General features: G+C 33.6%; 2 protein-coding genes and 1 long non-coding RNA gene across 10 annotated transcripts; all 3 read left to right on the forward strand.

Moving 5' to 3' along the window:
• The first annotated feature begins 12149 nt into the window (after nucleotides 1–12149).
• Nucleotides 12150–12783, forward strand: LOC148772411 (uncharacterized). Its single transcript, XM_088812260.1, has 2 exons — nucleotides 12150–12530; nucleotides 12570–12783. Exons 1-2 carry the CDS (start codon nucleotides 12336–12338, stop codon nucleotides 12678–12680), a joined length of 306 nt encoding a protein of 101 aa, XP_088668386.1. The 5' UTR covers nucleotides 12150–12335; the 3' UTR covers nucleotides 12681–12783.
• Nucleotides 12784–19052: 6269 nt separating this feature from the next.
• LOC148772412 (uncharacterized) lies at nucleotides 19053–20876 on the forward strand. 7 transcript variants are annotated; one of them, XR_016029334.1, is made up of 6 exons: nucleotides 19062–19185; nucleotides 19292–19352; nucleotides 20137–20240; nucleotides 20322–20372; nucleotides 20462–20517; nucleotides 20609–20876. It is a non-coding gene; the product is annotated as an uncharacterized LOC148772412 (long non-coding RNA). The 7 variants fall into 7 exon arrangements; XR_016029343.1 differs by having other exon boundaries at nucleotides 20462–20493; XR_016029348.1 differs by having other exon boundaries at nucleotides 20462–20493; nucleotides 20615–20876.
• A 4427-nt stretch (nucleotides 20877–25303) lies between these two features.
• On the forward strand, nucleotides 25304–26056 carry LOC148772413 (uncharacterized). Of its 2 annotated transcripts, none has more exons than XM_088812254.1 (2): nucleotides 25304–25851; nucleotides 25918–26056. In XM_088812254.1, exons 1-2 carry the CDS (start codon nucleotides 25597–25599, stop codon nucleotides 25981–25983), a joined length of 321 nt encoding a protein of 106 aa, XP_088668380.1. In that variant the 5' UTR covers nucleotides 25304–25596; the 3' UTR covers nucleotides 25984–26056. The 2 variants fall into 2 exon arrangements, with proteins under 2 accessions (XP_088668380.1, XP_088668376.1); XM_088812250.1 differs by having other exon boundaries at nucleotides 25306–25797; nucleotides 25852–26056.
• Nucleotides 26057–26328: the final 272 nt, after the last annotated feature.

Raw genomic sequence — 26328 nt, forward strand, 5'->3', positions numbered from 1 at the left:
TGAAAATCATTGATAGAGGTAACTGGCGCAGGACCCCAAACATCACAATATATTAACTCTAAAGGAGATGAGCTTTTTATTGTGGAATGATAAAAAGGAGACTTGTGCATTTTATTGCACTTGCAGGAATTACAAAAGAAATATTTATCTAAGGAGGGAGAAGAGATATTCATGAGCTGACGAATTTGACGAATAATTGGAGTTGAGGGGTGACCAAAACGTTGGTGCCATTGTGGAGCAGAGATGGTGGTTGTCGCGTTGGCTTGTGGTGATACAGGTTTAATGGTATGTGGTAAGTTTGTAGGCCATGGGTACACACCGTCTCTAGGCTTCCCTGCAAGTAGAGGTGCCCCGTTTGATAATCCTTCACAGCAAATGAAAAGGGTGAGAACTCAACTAAAACATTATTGGTAGAACATAACTGATACACATAAATAAGATTCTTTTTCATATTTGGAACGCAAAGAACATTTGAAAGATAAAGAGGACGAGAAGAACAAAGTAATGAGGTAGAACCCGTGTGTAAAATTTGATGATTTTTACCATCCCCCAACATAATTTCTTCACTGCCATCATATTCCGAATGGAGTGATGAGTTCTGCAGATCATGTGTAACATGGTGAGATGCACCCGAATCCACGAGCCAATTAGTATTGTTATTCGGAGATTGAGAGGTGTAATTGGCCTGTGGTCTTGGCATAGACGACCGATTAACACTAGAGTTGGTAGTCGGTGGTGTCGATAACACTGGGAATATATTAAGAAGTTTGCGGCATTGACGAGCACCGTGACCAGGCTTGTCACATATTTGACAAGTTATTCGAATATGATTCCCTTGGTACGCTGGACTTGAAGGAAACCTTGCTGGGTGCGGTTGATATGCATGATTTTTCTTGGAAATGAATGAACCATTTTGGGGTTTATAGCCACGACTGTGGCGATAGGTGGTGGAAGAAGGTTTGGCTGCAAAGTTAGCCATAATAGGCGACGATCCATTGTTGATTTCTCGTGAAAGATATAGCTCAAAATCAGTGAGCTTTTCATGGAGTTCTTGAAAGCTGATGTTGGACTCACGTGCACGAAGGGCAGCAGCAATTTCTGTATACTCAGCTGGAAGACCATGGAGAACATGTAATACAATTTCGTCCATGGAAATATGAACACCAACTGCAGAGAGTTGTCCACAAATTTGTTTTATGTTCTGAAGAAATTCAGTAATCGACATGGATCCTTCCTTCATGGTACTTAACAACTCTCGAAGACTCATAATCCGAGTTCGAGATGGTTTGGCATAAGTGTCGGCAAGAGTGTGCCAGACGCCGTAGGAAGTCTTAGCTTCAACAACAAAGGGAATGAGATCAGCGGATAAAGAGGCAATTAAGGCGTTGCGAATTAGCTGGTCTTGACAAAACAAATATTCGTGTTGGAGAAGAATGGGGGTGGGTTTGGTTTCAACAAATTTTAGAAATCTATATCCGCACAAGAGTGAATACCACTGAGTGTGCCAAGATTGGTAGTTCGTGGATGTGAGTTTGACGGGAGTTTGACCGGCGGCGTTTATAGAGATAAGCTGGTTGTTGGAGGAAACATCAAAGGTCTGTGGTGAAAGGGAGATGGGTGTAGTGATATCAGCAGTCGTGGTGGCAGTGGTCTGGTTCGGAGATATCGAGGGATCGGCCAGCATTATAAGTGAAGAAAGGGAGAGAAAAAAAATGATTATAAAGGGATCAGAGATGCCGTGAGGCTAATGGCTGTGATACCATAAAAAGATTTCTTAAGTTGGGTTTTTCCACTTTTCATTGATGTATATGTGAGTATATATACATGAGGATTGATTCAATGGGAATCAATCAAGTGATTACAATCACGGTAGATCAGCATAAAATATTCAGTGCAAGGCTTGATTTAAGGTAATTGTGTATATAAGGAAAAACTAATTAAGAAGGATGATTTGCATAATTAGGAACGTGATATATTCTCCATAAGCAAAAATATCTGAAAACCGTTTTCTCATATCTGTTGTGTCTCTGTAGATTACAATAATAAATGCGTATATATATATACAGAGGAAACGAGCTGAAATCTGTTGCCAACTAATATATGCTAACCTGTGCTGCCCAATATATAAGTTACACGTGGACATACAGAATATTAACTCTAATACTATTTTTATTTATTTATTTAAATAATTTCATACTAATAATAATTGGTATCTACTTTAGTTTTTTTATTGATCACCAATATTATACCATATGTTGATCATAAAAGTACTATATATATTTGATACATGTATATAAAACTTTTAACTGCATGAATATGTAAATAGAGTATATTAAGCTACTAGCATTCGACAAAAATCAAGACCGGCCAATAATTCCAATAAAATAAAGGTACAATTTATTAATGGAGATTAAGGAGTTGGAGAAGGAGTTGGAGATGGAGATGGAGATGGTGGTGGTGACGGTGGTGGTGGAGTTGGAGATGGTGGTGGTGGAGATGGAGGTGGAGTTGGAGATGGTGGTGGTGGAGACGGAGGTGGTGGTGGTGGATGAAATGGTGGTGGAGGTGGAGGTGGTGGACAAAATATTGGTGGAATGTTAAGCCAAGGGGGTAAGTAAGGAGGAAATATTATGCATTTTGGTTTTGGAAAAAATATAGTAGCATTAGAAATGGCAACTAATGTGGATAAAATAGATACTAAAACCCACAATTTGAGTGCCATAATATTTGATTTTGAGCAAACAAATTAAATATTTCAACTCTGAATTTTGATTGAAAAAGTATGAGTTATTTCCACATATATATATATAGGTGAATTCTTAAGATATATTAATGTTCGTGCTTACTTTTTCTGTAGTATACTTTACGTAAATTCAACGAGAGTTTACTTATTTTCTTTTGCATACAAACATCATATCACTAATTATTATTATTTTTTTTTTACCTTAATTACCAAATTAGATTAACAATTTGCCAAAAATGATTTAAAAAAATCGCAAAAAAAAAATAGGAATTACTTTATATACAGCTGAATTTTAGAAAAGAAATAATAAAAAGATAGGAGAGTTAGAAAAATGAAATTTGTGTATTAACTCATTTTAGCAAGATATATATGTTATGAGACCAATATTAAATTATTGTTTCTTATTTACCCTCCAAGTTGAAAATTTCATTGTACTGAAAGTCAGTACAAGTATATTAATTGGTTGCATAATGTTTTGCATTAAAAAAGTGTCCTTGCATGCAAATATTAAGACTTCTAACGCTGGTTGGATCGGAGCAGGGGCGGAACCAAGATTAAAATGTAGGGGAGGCTAACTAAAATTTTGGGGTTCGGAGGCGGAAAACAAAACATTGCAAATAATAAGTTTATATGACTAATTTTTAATCAAAATATCATATATATTATAATTATATCATATGTTAATCATCACAGAAAATTCTAAACTAATTCAAATTATTCTAATAATGTATTGCACTTAATATTTTCGGGATTCATGGCACGATCTCAAGGCATTGATAAAAAAATTCAAAAATAAGTAATATTCATAGATTTTATTTAAAATAATACAACTTTTAAGCATCTTATTTTATATTTTATATTTTATATTAAATATAATATATTTATCTATAGTTTATATAAGATTATGGAGAAGAAACTAAAAAAATAATTGTGTGTGTGTGTGGGGGGGGGATAATAATAAAATACCAAATATATGAAAAAGAAAAAAAAAATTCTTGGGGGTCAACAGCCCCCCATGCCCCTTGCAAGCACTGCCCCTGTATCGCAGGTAATGTTCGAAGAAGGAAAAATTAAAAACAGAATAAAAGAAAATGAAATATATATTTTGGGGAAAATTACATTTTTCGTCCTCATACTTTACTCACTTTTTCAAAACTGTCCCTAAACATTTTGGAGTTACAATAGTAGTCCTTAATCATGCCATTTTTTTACAGAATTGGTCCGCTGTTAATTTTTTCCGTTAAATTGGATGGAAAATGGCACGTGCCTCTCACATGCCTTCAATTTACAACACTACATGAAAATGGACTTTCAACAACACACATTGCATATTGTTAAAACATATTTTTTATAATTATTATTTTTAATTAAAATTTAATATAACATCGAAATCACGTAAATTCCAAAAAAATTAACTCATTTCGGAAATATTATTTAAAAAAATCAAAATATAGTTTAAAAATTTAAAATATTGTTCCAAAATCGGCATTTTTGGAATTCAATTAAAATATATCGTTTCAAATCAAAATAAAAAACCTCATAGGAATTGGGGAATTAGAAATCTCCATTACAATTTTCACCTCTAGTCAATTCCAAAAATTTCAATTGTGAGACAATATGTCGAGTTTTAAATCATTCAATATGGGTGAAAATTGGAAAGGATTTTTCTTATGCCGCCTAGTTTGATCGAATTTTTATTTTATTTTAAAATAAAATATTCATTCAATTTCCAAAAGTTCCGATTTTAAAACACAATATTATTTTTTGGAAAATATTATGATTTTTTAAACAATATTTCTTAATTTATTTTGAAAACAAATATCGAGTTTTAGATTATTAAATAAGGGTGAAAATTGGAATGGAGTTTTCTTACTCCGCCTATTATGATCAGATTTTTTTTTTTTTTAAAATAATAATTTTCATTTGGATTCAAGAAAATCCGGTTTTAAAACATTATATTATTATTTTAGACAATGCTTCTAAAAATAGTTTGAAACAATTTATCGAGTTTTACATTATTAAATTAGTGTGAAGATTGAAATGGAGGTTTCTTATCCCACCTATATATTCGGATCGAATTTTTATTTTATTTTGAAACAATGTTTTCATTTAAATTCCGAAAATCTTGATTTTGAAAGCAATATTTCATTTTTTAAAACAATGTTTCAATTTTTTAAATAATATTTCTCAAAATAATTTAAAACAATATATATTGATTTTGTTTTTTGGAATTTATATAATTTCGAATTTCAATCAAGTTTTTATTATGAAAAATCTGTTTTAACAAGACGCAATGCGTGTTGTTGAAAGTCCATTTTCATGTAGTGTTGTAAATTGAAGGCATGTGAGAGGCACATGCCATTTTCCATCCAACTTAACGGCAAAAATAACGGCGGACCAATTCTGTCAAAAAATGGCATGATTAAGGACTACTATTGTAACTCCAAAATGTTTAGGGACAATTTCGAAAAAGTGGGTAAAGTATGAGGACGAAAAATGTAATTTTCCCATATATTTTGTTACGTTCTTGTAACCGAGGGCGTCCTAGGAGTTTTGGGGGACACTAAAATATGGGTGTTAATTAAGAGAAGGAAAAATAAAAATTCAAAAATGTACAAAATTTAAATCTTTAGGGGGGGGGGGGGGGGGGGGGGGTTGTGTGTGTTAATTAAGAGAAGGAAAAATAAAAATTCAAGAGCTAAAATGTACAAAATTTAAATCTTTGTGGGGGGGGGGGGGGGTGATTAACAGAAAATTTGTAAAAGGAAAATTCTGCACTGTTGTAAGTAGCCATAGTACACATAGTTATTTACAGTGAGTGAATTTTAACAACCAAAAAAATATTGGGTGGGGGAATAACCCCATCCAGTCCAAACCCAACCAAACTGTAGGGGTGAAAATTGAACATAATGGATTAAAAATGGCTTTTTTTCTGGGAAATTTTCAATTTTTTTCGAAAGTAAAACGTGGGTTTCAAAAAAATCGGAATGCGAAAATCATTCCGATTTCAAATGCCTCGTAATCGGCGGAATTTCGAAAATTACATTAGTTTATTATCTCTTGTTCGAGATTCGGACACAATGACCAACACTTATTAGGAGAGTTGGTACCTAGCCTTTACCTATAACCTTTACCAATAGGGTAAAAGTCTAGGGCTCGAGTCCCCTTCCCCTACTTCCCCTTGTAATGGACTTGAATTTACTCAAAAAGATTCGAATATAATGAAAATTTTCACAATATTTTTCTATCTTTTTTGAAATTTTGCAGAAAAAAGGAAGATAATCCAAAAGAGTGTTCGCCAAAACGTAATAAATAAAAACACATGTAGGACTAACAAATTGAAACATAGATTTTGTTATAAGAAAAAATGCAACATAAAATTTCTAATACCAATTAATCTTTTCTCACGTTTAAATTTACTTGACCATTTCGTATTTATATTTTTTTATATAAACTATAACATAAGTTATCTTATGGAATTACAAAATATATCATAAAATTAGATTATATCTTTCGAAAAACCACATTCCGATTCGGGAATTGGAATTTTCGGTAATTTTTTATACCATTCCGATTATGTTCCAAATAAAATCGGAAATTGAGACTTCGAAAATTAGAATGAATAATACTGTTCCGAATTCGAATATTTTCGGATCGTAATTGGCAAACTTCGGATATACCATTCCAATTTTCACCCCTACTCCTCCCACACTTTGAATCCATCCTCCTCATAGATGCCCAATTCAGATTACTCACCAGATCAAAAGATTTTCTCTATTTTCATCAAAGTGGATTTGAAATTATAATGTGATGACGTGGATTTTGTTAGCTGGACAATAGAATGAGGGTTTTTGTTAACACGTGGAGGTAGTCCAGGATTTTAATTTTTTGTAAAATTATAATCTAGTCCTTAATTAAAGTTTAAGAAATTTAATAAAAATTGCAAGTATCTGGCCTTTATTGTTTTTCTTTTTTTGCAGTTTACTCATAAACATTGTATTCAACAAAGGGGTAAATTTGTCCAAGAAAATGCAATAACTGGAATAAATGTAATAATTGAAAAAGTCAACATGCCATCTCAGCAAGACGGACGGATCTTAAATGGAGGTGTAGTTTTGGCTCATTTAATTTGGAAGTTCAGGGGATTTTTTATTTGTCGTATATAGTTAAGATAGACAAAGTGAACTTTACCCCGTAATTTATAATAAACACTTTTACCGAACAATTATGCGATACATAAATGTATTTTTATTTACCTAATTAAACAAAGGATTGAAGCAAGAAATTACCCGAAAAAGTATACAACTTTAGCATACGAACAAGATGATCAGTTTTGATCAACGCACAATTTTATTAATTACATTAAATATACGAGTACAACTACATCAAACATACACTCCAAACAACCTCTAAAATTAACTATATTTCATTACATAAACAAACCATTAATCTCCATAACTACAAATTCCGATGTCATTTGGAGTCGAGATCTTGATGGTGGAATACTTACTCGCCAGTAACTTTTCTCCTAAAAAAAAAAATTACTAACAAAGAGTCTTATTATTGAACACACATAAAGAAAAAATGAAGATTGTATGTATTACATTACGAAAAGATGGGGTTCAAATTAAAGTCGTAATCGACACCTTTCAGTGCGATAGTGGTTGATCATATAGATGAATCAGATAAGGGGTGGTGGTGGAGTTTGGCAAAATATTGGGAGAGGAAAAGGCAATTTTGGTAAATTTGGAGGATAATTTAAGCAAAAACGAGGAGTTGGAGAGGGGGATGGTGGAGAAGGACAAAATATAGGTATTCTTGGAAATTGAGGTAAAAATGTTGGATTTCTTATGCATCGAATAGTTATTGCATTGCCATTTGTAATTAACATAGGCAATAGTGCAAGAACAAACCATAATTTGAACTCCATATTTTGGTAACACCACAAATAAATAAATAAAATAAAAACCAAAGATTAATTGAGAGGTGAATTTGTTGAATATTGAGATGAAATGTTTGGGTATATATAGGCATTCGGCATGTGAATATAACATAGGTCGGCCATAGTTCATTAATTAAAGTTAGGTCGGTTTAGTTAAGACTTAAGAGTTTAATTAAAAAAATTAATGACAACTATATTACAAATTATTGAAGATATTAATATTAAACAATCCATTTTTTACTAACAGTTTAAATCATAGTTGAGATGGTCATTCAACACAGTATCAGAATTAGACCAAATGAAAGATCCTGAATTTGAATTCCACAGTCATTGCTACACTTGAGGCGGCATATTGGATATATTAATATTACATTTCACTTACATTTCACTAAGAAAATTGCAAAATTAATGAATTTATAAAATTCGCTACGCATGTACACGTTGCGTCGAAAATTTATATTTATACCCGCCCGCTTCAAATATTTTTAGAAAAACTAGGGCTATTTTTTTTTTCCACTTATATATATCTGATGTATTAATTTAAAAAATTCACTAGCCAAACCTTCTATACATAATTATATCAATACTCGTAGCTGCCAGCTGGTATCTCTACATACATAATGCCATCAAATGCACACTTGATCGATATAGGAGGGTTATATGTTACACTGGTTATGTTAAAACTAATGAACAATGAACATAGTAAAATATTTTGTGTGTGTATTCTTCTCAATAGAGGTATGAGTATTTATACACAAAATAATAAGCTAAACAAGGAAACCTAATCAAATCAATTCCAAAATTACATTCTAATCAAATCTCATAATTATGGAACCCATATATATTAGTATCTAATCATATCCTATAATTATGGTACTAATATATCTTAACATCCCCCCTCAAACTCAAGTTGGGTCAACACAGACCAAATTGAGTTTGGTAACAAGGGTGTTGAACCGACTGGTGAATGCACTTTAGTAAAAAGATCAGCAGTCTGAACAGCAAAATTTTCACAAACAAAATTTCCTTAATAGAACTCCCCTCAAATTAGAGGAGTATGCAGTAGACAACTCGATAAATCACGATCACAAATGGAAATTTTCACCATTCTCTTCTCGAACAAAGGATAAGGCTGCCACAAAGGGCAGAGGAAAAGGCTACCAGCAAAGGTAGAGGAAAAGGCTGCCACCAAGGGCAGAGAAAAAGGCTGCCAACGAGGCAGATGACTAGGCTACCAACAAAGGTAGAGGAAAAGGCTGCCACCAAGGGCAGAGAAAAAAAGGCTGCCAACGAGGCAGATGACTAGGCTGCCAACAACGGCAAAGGCTGTCAATCAAGGGCAAACAAGGCTGCCAACAACGACAGAGGCTGCCAACGAGGCAGATGACAAGGCTGCCAACAATGGCAGAGGCGGATTTGCAGTAGCATATCCAGCAAAAAACACTTTGTAAAGAGAAAAAGTGGGATAACATCTACAAAGAATATCAATCTAAGCGAAATAGCAGATTACCAACCACAAGAAGATTTGTGAGAGGCCGGCGAACTGACGGAGAAAAAGACACCGAAAGAAACGAAGGTCGGAGGGGGCTTAGGCGATGACGCGTGGGTTAACGGCAGCGGAAGGTGGTGGCGCGTGGAGTTAACGGCGACGGAAGGTGGTGGCGCGTGGAGCTAACGGCGACGGAAGGTGGTGGCGCGTGGAGCTCACACGCACGATTTTCGGCAGCAAAAAAAGACGGATTTCGCAAATCGGCTGCCGACGAAGTGAATGGAAAGGGCGGTGAGAAGAGAGGCGGATGAGAATGCATTTTCGAGAGGAGGTCTTGGACAGAAGGAGAAAAAGCCTAGGATTTTATCCCGGCTCTGATACCATGTTAAAACTAATGAACAATGAACATAGTAAAATATTTTGTGTGTGTATTCTTCTCAATAGAGGTATGAGTATTTATACACAAAATAATAAGCTAAACAAGGAAACCTAATCAAATCAATTCCAAAATTACATTCTAATCAAATCTCATAATTATGGAACCCATATATATTAGTATCTAATCATATCCTATAATTATGGTATGTTAAAACTAATGAACAATGAACATAGTAAAATATTTTGTGTGTGTGTATTCTTCTCAATAGAGGTATGAGTATTTATACACAAAATAATAAGCTAAACAAGGAAACCTAATCAAATCAATTCTAAAATTACATTCTAATCAAATCTCATAATTATGGTACCCATATATATTAGTATCTAATCATATCCTATAATTATGGTACTAATATATCTTAACACCCCCCCTCAAACTCAAGTTGGGTCAACACAGACCAAATTGAGTTTGGTAACAAGGGTGTTGAACCGACTGGTGAATGCACTTTAGTAAAAAGATCAGCAGTCTGAACAGCAAAACTTTCACAAACAAAATTTCCTTAATAGAACTCCCCTCAAATTAGAGGAGTATGCAGTAGACAACTCGATAAATCACGATCACAAATGGAAATTTTCACCATTCTCTTCTCGAACAAAGGATAAGGCTGCCACAAAGGGCAGAGGAAAAGACTACCAGCAAAGGTAGAGGAAAAGGCTGCCACCAAGGGCAGAGAAAAAGGCTGCCAACGAGGCAGATGACTAGGCTACCAACAAAGGTAGAGGAAAAGGCTGGCACCAAGGGCAGAGAAAAAAGGCTGCCAACGAGGCAGATGACTAGGCTGCCAACAACGGCAGAGGCTGTCAATCAAGGGCAAACAAGGCTGCCAACAACGACAGAGGCTGCCACAAAGGCAGATGACAAGGCTGCCAACAATGGCAGAGGCGGATTTGCAGTAGCATATCCAGCAAAAAACACTTTGTAAAGAGAAAAAGTGGGATAACATCTACAAAGAATATCAATCTAAGCGAAATAGCAGATTACCAACCACAAGAAGATTTGTGAGAGGCCGGCGAACTGACGGAGAAAAAGACACCGAAAGAAACGAAGGTCGGAGGGGGCTTAGGCGATGACGCGTGGGTTAACGGCAGCGGAAGGTGGTGGTGGGTTAACGGCGGCGGAAGGTAGTGGCGCATGGAGCTCACACGCACGATTTTCGGCAGCAAAAAAAGACGGATTTCGCAAATCGGCTGCCGACGAAGTGAATGGAAAGGGCGGTGAGAAGAGAGGCGGATGAGAATGCATTTTCGAGAGGAGGTCTTGGACAGAAGGAGAAAAAGCCTAGGATTTTATCCCGGCTCTGATACCATGTTAAAACTAATGAACAATGAACATAGTAAAATATTTTGTGTGTGTGTATTCTTCTCAATAGAGGTATGAGTATTTATACACAAAATAATAAGCTAAACAAGGAAACCTTTTTTTTTTTGAGAAACTAAACAAGGAAACCTAATCAAATCAATTCTAAAATTACATTCTAATCAAATCTCATAATTATGGTACCCATATATATTAGTATCTAATCATATCCTATAATTATGGTACTAATATATCTTAACAATATATATTGGGTGGATTTGAACCGCATATTTGATTAAAAGAACTACTTATTAACCACACATATACATGGATGTGTGTGATTATCTGTAGATTTACGGTTCAAATTAATCCACCCAATGCAAATAACCAGGTGTAGCATCTAATTTCCCGTCGATATATGCTTGACTTTTGAATGAGTCGAGTTTGAACAATTTTACTAAACTCGATTTATTTATGAGTCGAGTTTGAGCTTACAATGACTCAACACGAATAAGGTTGGACCGATGAAGTTAATAGTAAAATTATATAATATATTTATTATTTTAATAAGTATATAAGAGATACTAATTTTTTATTTTAATTCTTTCACTTTTATTTCTAATTTTTTCCGATAAATTGCAAAATTGTATAGAGTTTCCTTGGATTGACTTCAATGGAGGTAAATCTTGTTTATCACTCCATTTTCATTTTTTTTACTAATTATGATTACAGTTCTATAGTATTGAGACCCCATCCAAATATTAATTAATTGTGCAAAACTTTCATTAAAATATTGTGCATGTACCGTTATTTATGTTAATTTTATTTTCACTAATTTGGCTTATATATATCATGGTAACGTTTTGTTGGACAACTTATTTTTCTTCTTACATATTTAATCAGTTCATATAATCGCATCATATATCAGCATATATACAATAAGAAGGTATTTTTTTATTTATTTTCATGTCATATGAACAATGTATTTATATTACGAAAAATACAAGTACATCAATCATATCATATATATGCCCAACGACTTCCTCGAACATTAACTAAATCGTCCCATGAAAATAGCATTCTCCAGAACCGACAATCGAGCTTTGATCTTCTCGAAGTTGTGAAGGTCTTATTGGCTAGTAATTTTTCTATAAAAGAAAGATTACCGGAAAGGAACTTATTGTTGAACAAGTATATATAGTAAGATGTTTTTTTTTTTTTTTTTTTTTTTGTATTTTTACAAATTAAAGATACAATTTGATTTTATTGATGAAATAAGGTGGTGGTGGTGGAGATGTTTATAATGATGGAAATAGTGATGACTCGTGACATTTGTCGGAATGCCAATGGTCGATCATGTAAGGCGGTCAACCAAGGGGTGGTGGCGGTGGGGAAGAGCAAAATAGAAACGGTATAAATATAGGTAATGGAGGTAAAGTTGGAGGGTAGACTATGCAGATACGTGGGCGTGGAGGTGGCGGTGGTGATGGAGGTGGAGGGGGTGGAGAAGGAGGTGGAGGTGGTGGGGGTGATGGAGGTGGTGGAGATGGTGGTGGCGGTGGGGAAGGAGGTGGTGGCGATGGAGGTGGCGGAGAAGGAGGTGGTGGTGGTGGAGAAGGAGGTGGAGGTGGAGGTGACGATGGGGGTGGTGGAGAAGGAGGTGGAGGTGGAGGTGGCGATGGGGGTGGTGGAGAAGGTGGTGGTGGTGGAGGAGAGGGGGGTGGCGGTGGAGATGGAGGTGGAGGGGGTGATGGTGGTGGAGGAGACCTAAGTGGTGGTGGTGGTGGAGATGAACAAAATAAGAACGGGATAGGTAGTGGCAAAGGAGGTAAAGTTGGAGGATATATTATGCATGGTCGAAGTTGAGCGTTAACTGCTGCAATTAGCAAAGGCAAGAGCGCTATTAAACCCCATAATTTGAACCCCATATTTATGAACACCACTCTGAATTGGTTTAGAAAAAAGTGATGAATATTGTTCATATATATAGGCATCAAAGACTTAGGCAATCCTTGAAATAATAAGTGATTTAATTTGCATAATTTTTCTGTCATTAGGTTTATAGGATCATTATATCAAAGTTTGTTCAAATTTGTTAAGAGTTTACTTATTTCTCTAAAGATAAGTATCCATTATAAAGGTTGCAAACTGGCATGGTACAATATTCATGAGATTGCATAGACAACCTATTGACAAAATAAATTCTAACTATTATAAAAAGAAGGGTAAGTTACGGTCATCGGTTATTCTGAGGTGAAGTTAAATTACGAAAAAACTTCTTTTGTTTGGCTAATTACAACTATCCCTCAACTATAAATATTCTTACACGTTCATTTTTATGGTGTCAAATTCGATATAATCTTCTAGATCTCAACTATAAATATTCTTACACGTTCGTTTTTATGGTGTCAAATTTGATATAATCTTCTAGATTATGTAGAATATTTTCTCGTTTGTATCGTTTTGTGCAAATATGCAGTTTCTGATGCACCGCAATTGATATTTACAAGCACTCTTAGCTTGTTTCAAAATGTGGAGCTCGAATGTGATAAAACAGGTAAAACTCAAGAATACTCCACATAATTTATAAGATTCCAATAAATTTGACACCGTAGGAGTAGACGTGTAAGAAGATTGATTGTTGACGAGTGATTCTAATTACCCAAGCATTAATGTTTTTTACCGTAATTTAACCTTATCTCAGGAAGAGTGACCGTATTTTTACCCTATTATATATGATGTACGGAGCCACAAAAATCCTATACCCACATAAAATATTAACCTAAATTATAAATATCCAAGTCAGAAATATGAATAATGCATGGATAAATTAGAAGAGTGAAGACTTAGGGAAAGACGAAACATTGATTTCAAAGCAATTAATAAAGTCGTCGACATAGAGATGCCCACATTCGGCCTTCGCTATGTTTCCTGGTTTGGTAACTGCTACCTCTATAATTTTTATTTATTTTTATGGGTAAATTACAATCACCCCTGAGCTATGATCAAATTACGGAAAACACCATTTTGTTTGGGTAATTAGAACTATCCCCTCAACTATAAATCATTTTACACGTTTACCCATGCAGTTTCAAATTTAGAGAAATCTTTTAGATTATATGGAATATTTTCAATTTTGTGTTTATATCCTTCAAGCTCCACATTTTAAAGCAAGATGAACATAAGATGTGTTTTTTGGCTTGTATATATATAGATTGTGGTGCATCATAAACTGTATTTTCGCACAAAACGAGTAAAAACTAGGTAACATTCCATGGAATGTAGATGATTATATTGAGTTTGACACTAGATGTAATTATCCAAACAAGATGGGGGTTTTTGTAATTGGATCATACTTTCAGGGGTTGGTTGTAATTTACCCTATTTTTATATATCCTCTATTTCTTTTTATTCGTCACTTTTCAACTTATAAAAAATGTTAATAAATATTGATAGATTTTAGGAAAAATAAATAAAAAACACTAAAAGAATCGTATTATTTAATGATGTGATTAGAGATAGTTAATATTTATAGTTGATTAATAAGGATGAACCGGGAAAAAATATATGCATTTAATGCAGAATTAGAATTGTAAAATGATGCCGGAGAATATGAACACAAATATTTCTCTAAAGTAACAGTTATTATGGAACATAAAAATGCATTTCTTTCATTGAATTGTAAGGCTATTGATGTGGTGACCGTGTGACTTCATATCATGACTGCAGTTCCTCCATCGTACTTCATGACTTCCGTTGTGAGCACTAACTATGTCACGAATAGTTGTTAGGACGTCCGAGTTAACTCTTTGATGCTAAAAAAGAAAATCAAAAATTTATCTAACACTCGAGTCAACTCTAGACGATAAAAACATTCAAAATGTTCAAGAGTTTGCTTGAAATATGAATATGTGCCTTGATCAACTGTCAAAATTTCCTGGTTCTCTTGATCTGGGGGTTGATCCGACGTAAATTCTTTCACGCTCAAGTTAGATATCTAGGGGTAGATCACAAAAATCCTAGAGAACTCAAGAGAATAATAAAAGAGTATCTTTAATAATGAGTTGCAGGTCTTATTTATAGTTAATCTCGAGTATAATTTTAATGGTGCAAATTTAGATTGGATGGCCTGTTTTAATAGAAAATCGGATGCCATAGGATGATTGATACGTTGATAGTTTAAATAAAAATATAATTAGGATTCTAATAATTGAAAAAAAAAACCCAGCATAACCCGTAAACCCTCTAACCCTATATTCAAGTGAATGTTGCATCTTTTTATTCCTTTAATAATGAGTTGCAGGTCTTATTTATAGTTAGTCTCGAGTATAACTTTAATGGTGCAAATTTAGATTGGATGGCCTGTTTTAATAGAAAATCGGATGCCATAGGATGATTGATACGTTGATAGTTTAAATAAAAATATAATTAGGATTCTAATAATTGAAAAAAAAAACCCAGCATAACCCGTAAACCCTCTGACCCTATATTCAAGTGAATGTTGCATCTTTTTATTCATCTTCATGAATTACGATCATTTTACAATCGCAACTAAATATTTAAATTTTGATATATATATATATATATATATATATATATATATATATATATATATATTATATATATATATATATATATATATATATATATATATATATATATATATATATATATATATATATATATATATATATATATATATATATATATATATATATATATATATATATTGTTGGATCAATTTAATAATATAGATCGAAAACACGCAACGGAATAACTTAAAATAGAGAGGAGGAGTAGTGGAGAGGGGATAAAATTATATTACTCACTCAATCAACGCGAATATATAAACTCACTCAAGAACTCTCTTTTGATTCTCTCTAGAATACTTCTTGTTTTTTGACTTACTCCAAATGAAAAACTACATAGACTATTTATAGGATTTTCATAGCATGTATCTAAACAAATACATGAACACATAATTAATAATATTCTTCCTCCATAGCATGTTACATGAATCTCACCAAAAGACACATTCATGTATTCTTCCACATTCATGAATTCTAGAACCTTCAATACATTGAACTTGATTAATGAATCTAGCTTATTTATTTCCAACACGCCCCCCTAAGCTTGATTCACGCATTCCAAGTTGACTCCTCAACTTCTCGAACGATTTTGTCTTGATGGGTTTCGTGAAGATATCGGTAATTTGATCTTCGGACTTCACGAACTTCACTTGAACTTCCTTCTTTGCAATGCACTCTCGGTTGAAATGATATCGAGTGGCAATATGTTTGCTTCTATCATGAAACACTGGATTTTTCGCTAGTGCAATCGCTGATTTGTTATCTACAAAAACTTGTGTCTAATCTTCTTAAGCAAAATTGAGCTCCTTTAATAAGCTCCTTAGCCATATTGCATGACATAAACTCGATGTCGTTGCCACATATTCAGCTTCTACTTGATCTTTTTCTGCCAAAATAACTTGCATCTCGATAGCTAATATCTCATTGTGATTCATTAGCTTTTCATTGTGCTTCATTAACTTCTCGTTGTGATTCACTAGCTTCTCAACTTGTTCAGACAAAATCTTGAATTCAACTACTGCAGTTGATGCTAATCTATTAGCATACCAACTTTCGATTTCAAGTTTCTTATTGCGTAGCTCTAGCTCCTTCTTTGACTCGGTTGCTTCAACTAATCGTTTTCTCATTTCTTCAACCTCTCTTGCTTGATCTTGTAGAAGCAACATATTATTTGACTCATTCACATTCCTAGTTGGTGGAATGAAGGTTCTCTGTTCGACATTACGAGAGATCACATTTCGCAATTTGACATTGGTTTCTTGCAAATCCGCACATTTTGAGGTCTTTCGCTTGAGTTGCTCCTTAATCTTTCGAATATTTGCATCTTTAACCTCAAGTTCAAGGGACTTCTGTTTTAACTGCTCCGTTAATTCATCTACTAGTGAGTCCCCAACTTTGTTACTTTCGTAAATGTGGTTTCTTGTACCAGAATCAAGATAACACAAGTTATCTTTTGCGTTTGTCGATACCTCATACGCCAAGAGGGATATCTCTGCAACTTCTTTCTCCGTTGCTTCAACATAATGAGTCTTTTCATCATTTGACTCATTTCGACATTCCCAAACATAGTGTCCGTATTTGTGACAATTGTAACATTCGACATCTTTCTTGTCTTGACGCCAATTTAATCCACCTCTTCCACGACCTCTTGTTGGTCGATTCTCTTGCTTCATATCATCATTGTCGTACAAGGATTTTCCTTCACGACCTCTACCACGACCATGACCGCGTCCACGACCACGACCTCTACCTCTGCCTCAAAATCGAGCACCATCATATTTCGGTTGGTCGGCAAGGTTAGTCTTTGCTTGAAGGGCTTGTTCTACTTCGGGCCATTTGTTTCGCCTCTTGATCTTCTCCTCATGTACTTGTAACTTGCTCAATATCTCGTTCACTTTAAGACTCTCAACGTCGTTTGACTCTTCAATTGCCACGACAATGTAGTCGAACTTAGGATCAAGGGATCGAAGTATTTTTTTCGACCACTCTTCTCTCTTCCATTGTTTCACCATTTCTTTCACGTTGGTTAACGATCAAAACCACCCTTGAGACGTAGTCGGAAACATCTTCGGAGTCTTTCATCTTCAAAGACTCGAACTCTCCACAAAGTGATTGGAGTCGTACCTTCTTCACCTTATCAATGCCTTTGAAAGTACCGCTAAGAATATCCCACACTTGCTTCGCCGTAGTAGCTTGAGAAATTTTCTCAAAGTTACTATCGTTTACATCGAGTTGAATGATGGATAGGGGGCTCTTTGATCTTTCACCTTGGCTTCTTTGGATGTCTTCCTTTGGGCTTGGCTTAACGAAGCCAAATTCTCCGGTTCAACATATTCTTCTTCAATGACTTCCCAAACGGCTTGGCCACCAAGAAAATTTTTCATTTGTATGCTCCATCGATCATAGTTCTCTTTTGCAAGCTTTTGAAATGGGAAAACTCCATTTGTGGTTGCCATCGATCTTTTCTATTAAGACGTGGCTCTGATGCCTTTTTGTTGAATCGATTTAATAATATTGATCGAAAACACGCAGCGGAATAACTTAAAACAGAGAGGAGTAGTGGAGAGGAGATAAAATTATATTACTCACTCAATCAACACGAATATATAAACTCACTCAAGAACTCTCTTTTGATTCTCTCTAGAATACTTCTTGTTTTTTGACTTACTCCAAATGAAAAACTACATAGACTATTTATAGGATTTTCCTAGCATGTATGTAAACAAATACATGAACACATAATTAATAATATTCTTCCTCCATAGCATTATACATGAATCTCACCAAAAGACACATTCATGTATTCTTCCACATTCATGAATTCTAGAACTTTCAATACTTTGAACTTGATTAATGAATCTACCTTATTCATTTCCAACATATATATACACACACACACAAAGAGATAACCCGTAGGTTCGATTCCCATGAAAATCAACAATTTTATTCATTATGTATACAAGTACAAGTACATCGGTCGTACGACAAAACATCGTCTAAATTTAACTCTATCCCATAGCATAGCGTTGTCCGAAAACCTAGTTTCAACAAGAAGGTTGTGAGGCATTGGATCAATACATATGGGATGCATGGAAAATTTATTAGATATATTATTATTATTTTGTAGAAGAAATATTAACAAAAGGGAGCAGTCTTATTATTATTATATTTTACACTACTAGAAAAATAGGTTTTAGTGACGCCTTAATGATGCGATGATATGACGCTTTAACAAAAGCGTCACCACAACTAATCTATTAAGACGCCATGAGTTAAAACCGCATTACTTGTTGAATATTTTATTTTTTACTTATTTTATTAATTCTCAAAAAATATCAAATGTGACTGTTTTATATTTAATGTCACAATAGACTCGTTATATCGTGGTATTTTTTATTAACTGTCATAGCATGTTCTATTAATTGTCATAAATATGCTAAAATATTTAGTGGCCAAATAAATCCACTATCTTTATTAATTAATTATATATATAAAAAAAAAAATCATCTTCTCCTCATTGAGAATTCGAGATATTTGTCATTTGGCAGTAGAAATCTTGACCCCCCATTATCCCCTGCCGGCCCCCCCTTCTCTTCTCAATACTTAGGTTCACAATTTGCCCTCCAATTTTCTGCTATGTCTCGGAATTGATTCATTACGAAGTATCTTCTATGAATCTCAGAAACAGTAAACCTAGATTTTCAGATTAGAATTTTGTTTTTTCCCGATAAAAGAGTTGGATATGGATTTTTGTTGAATCGTCAAATTGACGCTTGTTCCCTTTCACCCATAGGTAGGACAAGCAATTGGGAATTTCGATTTCGATTCGGTGGAAAGAAGAAGGATTAAAGCTGGTAAAACCTCTCTGTCTCTATCTCCATATCTCTCTCGTAAAGTTACAGTACAATTATTTCTCGGCCTTCTTTATGTTTTTCCAAAAGATAGAATAGATTCGAATAATTGGATTGAAATCCAAGAATTTATTGAGGTGCGAGTGCAATCAAATTATTATATTATCTTTCCGGTGAGGAAATAATTTCGAGAGTTTGATGCATGCTGAACATCTATGTTGATTTTTCTGGAATGTTATATCAAATTTTGAGGGTTTGATCTGTATTTCTGTGAAGAGATTATTTATTTATTGCTATATGGAATTTTACCATGGTGGAAAGATAATAAATGAGTGATGTGTATGTGTATTTATAGCTAATAGGTGAATGTGCTTGGTGTATTTTTATTAACTAAAGAAGATGTGGATTTGGACTACTTGAAATGTGTTCCTATGCTTAGCTTTATCACTTTTTCTTTCAAAACAATGTGTTATCAAATTATATGTATAACTTCTGATGATTTGATTGTATATGATATTTTCCTTAACGCAAAAGAGACATGAATAATTTGATATCCATATGAAAATGCTGCAAATATTGGGCCTGCTTGCAGAAGTCGTAAACTAATTTCTCAAGAAGACTGTAATTCTCACACACACACACACGCACACGCACACACATATATAATATATACATATAATTTCTCTTGTGTTTGTTCTCCTTGTTGGATTATCAGCAACTTTTAATTTACACTACTTTCATATCGAAGCAAAGTTTGGTTCCTTTATTGTTATAATGATAATTTCAGGTTGAAGCAAGGTTTGGTTCCTTTATACGAACATGGAAATCGTGGCTGAATCTGTTAAAGATGGTGTTGATTGCTCCAGGAATCTACAAAGTCAAGCACTACAGGTAATGTTTTATAGATTTTATCTATGTAGACCAGAATTTGTATTTGTTATACATATAATGGCCATTTTTATGTGTTTTTAGTCGAAGATTCTGTTATGAGGTACTGTTATGCAGCGTTAGTCCGTACATCATGTAAGTTCAATTTATATGCTTTTAATCTAAGGTTTTAATAATTTTTTCGATTACAAAAGTGCGATCATTTTATACTTTAAGTTTTGCAGTAATGCCAAGGAAGGGAGTGACTTGTAAGACAGTAAGATTATATGCTCTAGAATATGTCAGATATTTTTTTTTTCAATCTTTCAGTCGCTTCATAACTTCATTCTACTCGTTACATTGCTCTCATTAATCCCATTTATCTCGACCAGGTCCAGGACATCAAAAAAGGTCATCAAAAGGCTGCTAAGTTCTTCTGAAGTGGGAGATGGAGGGATGTCGTAGTACAAGTAACATGACAATCCGCTGAAAAACCAGTCAGTCGAATCAGATGTAACAGTTTAATTGCACTATTAAAGAGAAGGTTTCTTCTTTTATATTTTAGATTAGATTAGATGTGGAATAATTTTTATTTAAATATTTATGTTATTTTGAACCATTGAAATGATTAACCTTCAATAAAGAAAACATTTTGGTGTATATGTCTGTAAATGTTTTTTTTTTTTTCGTTGATATATAATTTTTTGATGAGCAACACTTTAATGTAAATTAGATTGATGTAAAAAAAAAAAGTGTTAATTATCACATAATAAAGTTATTGGGACGTGTAACAAATAGAATTGAGAGCTTAATATCGTCATTATATATGTGCATTGTGACGCTACAGAGTGTCATAAAAACAGGTAGTTATTGCAGTTCAAAATTAATTACATGACGCATACAAGCGTCACAAAATATGTGTAATCAGGACGCGTCAAGGCGTCACATAGTGTGGCTGTTGAGACGCTCCTTCCGTCACTAAAAGATATTATGACGGCCACCTATGTGACGCTTTTGTTCGGCGTCACAACAACCAAAGCGTCACAAGATTAACTAGACGACGGGTGGTGGTGGAGAGCGGCATAATATCGGGAGTAAGCAGAAAATCGGGCGGCGTGGAGGTGGCGGTGGTGACAATGGGCAGAATATTGAAAGGTCTATCAATAATGGAGGTAAAATTGGAGGGTATGGTATGCATATACGTGGACGCGGTGGTGGAGGAGACCGTGATGGTGGTGGTGGTGGTGGTGGAGGAGGAGACAACAATGGAGGTGGTGATAGACGTAAAGGAGGTCGGCCAGATGGAGGAGCCGGTGATGGCCGCGGAGGGCTAAGTTCCCGTGGCGGCGGAGATAGACAAAATATTGGCGGAGGAGATAAAATAGGCAAGAGTGTTAATAAAACCCATAATTTGAGTTGCATATTCATCACCATACATAAATCACTCTATATTCGTTTGCAAAATAAGTTGAATGGTTTCCATATATATAGACGTAAGATTGGTTATAGTTCATTAATAAAAGTTAGGCCATTGTACAATTAAGGGTTGGAACTTGGAATAGTCAACGGCATGGTAATTGAAGTAATCAATATATTACAATGTATTATTGATCACAATTACTTTGGAATGCAGAATGGTCATTTCCGCCCAAGGTTTTGTTTTATATATAATTTTTAATGCATAGAATCTCGATAAATTAATATTCGATAAATTAATAATTTTACTTTAATAATAGTTTCTTTAGGTCCTGATTCGGTAAAAACCTACTACATTATTTGTTCGATAACTTACCAGCCTAAAATACGACCCATCCGACAAACCAATTTTGCTCAAAATTTGAAAATCGTTGCCGACCCAATCTTTGTGGGTCGGTTGATGGTCGAAAACCGAATATTTGGTTCTGTAATGGGTTGGTTGATGGGTTATACCCGCTACCTAGTTTACATCTAAAAAAATCACATTTTGGGGTAAAAATATGTACATTTTGTGTAAAAGGCCACTGCACGATTGACAAAATACAATTAAGAAATTCAAAGTAATTAAGAAAACACACCCTTAATTTTATAATTTTTAATACAATTTGAATAATATAGTTGGTTGACCGATCAACCAATTTTTGATAATATTATAAACCACCAACTGACTCATTATAGATGGATTGGCTGATATTTTCGATCGGATCCAATGGATCAGTTAAAAATCATTATCCATCTAAAAATATGGTTGGTAAGGGATCGGTTGGTGGATAAAAACACATCCAGTCCCAACATTATATGTAGGTGTGTGAATATGTGTGAGCACCTCGATGTTGCTGAACTTTTCAACGATGTGTGCGACGGGAAATAAGGATGGAACAGATTTAATGAATAGCAGTGGGATTGGACGAGAACTGACGAAGTATGAAACGTCTGAAGAACAAAAGACTTTTAACAAATTATAAAAGTTGATTTGTTCTGATTTAAAACAATATTAGATCTCGAAGGTATTTAGCAAATTGACCCATCCTTTACACGTAAATTTCATCATCCTATACATACATAGACTCGAAATATTAATTAATTGTCAAAATGTTTCACAAAGAAAAAGTGCCAAAGTTGTTAATATATCGTGGACTTTAATTTCCTTGGATGCACGACATATATTATATGTATTAAATTCAAGAGTCAAGTGAATGTTGCATGTGAGATGACTTAATTTTACTTTCCACTCTTGAAATGTATTATTTTAGTACTTTACACATTTTAGAAAAAATAATAGCACTTTGCATTCTGAAAATAGAATAAATCATTCACAATACACTTTTAATTGAATATTTAAAACGTAATGGGAGTAAATTTTTTTATTATTTTTTTGATTTTTTATTTCCAGGGTACAGTGCAAAGTAACAAATTAAATTATTATTTTTCTTCTACTTCCAAAATAATTTTGAGCGTACAAATGCTAGAATTAAAGATAAAATAAAAATAACTACAAATTATTGGGGAAAAAAATTATATTTTCTTACCCAAAAAATAAAATTCTTAATAAATTATTGAATTGATGGATCTTTAATTTGAATTAGTGAAAATATTTTGTAGAAATTCCTTGGAAGAAAATATAATTTTCAAATAACTTAAATAAAAAGATAGATAAAGGATATATTTTCCTTTTTTTTCTTTGTAAAATATTTTTTTGTGATTATTTTTTAATATGTTAATCAGATGTATTTTTATGTTTACACATTGTAATTTCGATAAGAGTGGTGAATTTAAAAAAAGAATATTTCACATTTGGCATCCTAAACAATTACCATTAAAAATATTAAACTATCTTCGTTATATTTAAAAATTAACATAGGGATGAATTATGCCTAATTTATTGTGTTTTTAGGGTGCACAATGCTTTTAATTGTTTCCAACCAAAAAGTTATACTTCAATGGTGCAAAGTAGAATTAAGTCATCTCAGATAAAGTAATTTGCATCCACCTCGCTGAATTATAACCATTGTTACTATGCTACACCGGTGAAATAAGTGTGTATAAATCAACGGTAAAAATCCATCCATTATAACATTCACCCGATATAGCATAGAAATAACCAAACAGGTGTATAAAATAGTCGACATAGCTACATAAAGATGCCCATACGTATGCCTTAGCTATGTTTCTAGGTTTGGTAACTCCTACTTCAAATTTTGGCAGCATTAACCATATTAATTTTTCTTTTCCCATGGTATATAGTATACAGTAAAACCTCGATAAATTAATAACATCGCTTAAATTATAATAAATTCTTTCGGTCCCAATTTGGTGAGAACATGGTAAATTATTAACTCGATAATTTAATATTTCACTAAATTTCTTTAGTCTAGACTGTATTAATTTATTGATGCTTAACTGTATAAACATTTTTCTTTATTAAATTGTAGTTAGGCTATTGATGTGGTGCGACTTCTTATCGTGACTACAATTCCTCTATCGCGAAATAGTCTATAGGGGAAAATCCTTTGACACTCAGTCAACTCCCGATAGACGATAAAATAAATCAGTAAAATCAAGAGTTCGATTGAAAATTATGAATATATAGCTAAACATGTATAAGTTAATACAACTGGGACTAGCAAAATTCTTAAATTTAGCAAAATATTAATTATCAAATTAATTTATGGAGGTTCCGATCCCCTGTAAATTCTCAGTAGCAGCGATCAATTATATTTTATCTTTTTCTCTAGGGAAATGATACTTTTTCATAATTTATATGTATATTAGAAAAGTCATCCAAATTAAATGCTACGCGTTGATATATATATATATATATATATATATATATATATATATATATATATATATATATATATATATATATATATATATATATATATATATATATATATATATATATATATATATATATATGCATCTTTTTTTTTTTTGTATGCATACTTAATAAATTAACAAAAGATTACAATTGGTCTTAACACAAGAAACAAAATAAAGAACAAATTGAATAAATAAATATATGTAAAGAAAATAAAAGTATGTAAGAATATCATTTTAATTTTAAAAGATTTTACTACTAAAACTTTTAGTGTTACTTTCAGTATCAAATTGCCAATGTTTTAGTTAGCTGATCAGTAGGTAGGTGTAAGCTTATTATTACAATCCGCTTTTTGCAGGATTTTTTTGCATGTAAATATTTAGAGAGTTTGTATAATTAAATTAACGAGTCCATTTGCTACCGAAAATCGGCTCTCATTATAGATGTCTCCTATATAAGGTAAGAATTTCGACAACACTAAATGTAATACGTTTAAATATAAAGGTAGTTAAGATATACTCCCTCCGTTTCAAAATAACTGTCGTTTTAGGGTATTATGCACATATTAAAAAAATTAATAAATGTGCGTGGATTTTAGGAAAATACATATAATATGACTAAAATACCCATGTAATTAATTATATCTCAATTAATTAAGAGTACTAACTAATAAGGGCATAGTTGGGAAAACAATAATTAATGCATCATTGGAATTTTAAAGTGACAGATAATATGGAACAAGAAAAACTCCCCAAAGCGACAGTTAATTTGGACCGGAGGGAGTACAACATAAGGTTAAGATAATATTGTGTTTATTTTCATAATATAAGTACATCAATCATATGCCAAACTTCGTCGAACATTAACAAGATCGTACGAACTCCGAACTTTATTACATAGTAATTTCCGTGAAGAAAGATTACTAGAAATGGTCTTATTGGTGAATTAAAATTTATGCGGAAACTAACGAACTTTTTTCGGTTTATTATTAATTAATGGTGAATCACATTGTTCATAGTCACAACCTATAAAAGGTGGTGGTGGTGGTGGTTCACATTGTGCCTTCTTCTGGTGGCGGTGGTGATGGAGGTGGAGGTGGTGGAGAAGGAGGAGGAGGTGGAGACGGTGATGGTGATGGTGGAGATGAGGGTGGTGGTGGAGAAGGAGGTGGAGGGAGTGGAGAAGGAGCCGGAGGGGGTGGTGGCGATGGAGGTGGTGGTGGAGAAGAAAACGGAGGTGGAGGTGGTGGAGAAGAAAGCGGAGGTGGTGGTGATGGAGACGGAGGTGGAGGTGGTGGTGGTGGTGGTGGTGGTGGTGGTGGTGGTGGTGGAGATGGAGGTGGAGGTGGTGAGGGTGGTGGTGGTGGTGGTGGAGATTGAAGTGGTGGTGGTGGTGGAGATGGAGGTGAAGGTGGTGGCGGTGGAGATCGAAGTGGCGGTGGTGGTGGAGGAGATCGACAAAATAGAATAGATGGCACAATTGGGGGTCTAGGTAAATTTGGGAATATTATGCATGGTAGAATGGATCGAGCATTAATACTTGCCACAAACAAAGATAAAATTGCTATTGAACCCCATAATATTTTGAGTGCCGCCATCCTTAATTTATTTGTTGCATATATGAAGTTCATGTATTACTCACATATATATATATATATATATATATATATATATATATATATATATATATATATATATATATATATATATATATATATATATATATATATATATATATATGTATACACATATGAGCAAATACTTGAAATAATATGTTTATTTGCATATTTTATTTCTCTAGTTGGCTGTAGTTTAT

The sequence above is a fragment of the Erythranthe guttata genome, chromosome 2 (assembly GCF_056151865.1).
Source record: "Erythranthe guttata isolate IM_541 chromosome 2, IM_541, whole genome shotgun sequence".
NCBI classification, from domain to species: Eukaryota; Viridiplantae; Streptophyta; class Magnoliopsida; order Lamiales; family Phrymaceae; genus Erythranthe; species Erythranthe guttata.

Bases quoted from the DNA above. Each gene is read 5' to 3' on its own strand.
- LOC148772411 (XM_088812260.1), top strand. From the start codon at position 12,336: ATGGAGGTAAAGTTGGAGGGTAGACTATGCAGATACGTGGGCGTGGAG. The intron at 12,531-12,569 runs GTGGAGGTGGAG...GTGGAGAAGGAG, and splicing joins TGGTGGTGGTGGAGAAGGAG to GTGGAGGTGGAGGTGGCGAT.
- LOC148772413 (XM_088812250.1), top strand. From the start codon at position 25,597: ATGGAGGTGGAGGTGGTGGAGAAGGAGGAGGAGGTGGAGACGGTGATG. The intron at 25,798-25,851 runs GTGGAGGTGGTG...GTGGAGATGGAG, and splicing joins TGGTGGTGATGGAGACGGAG to GTGGAGGTGGTGAGGGTGGT.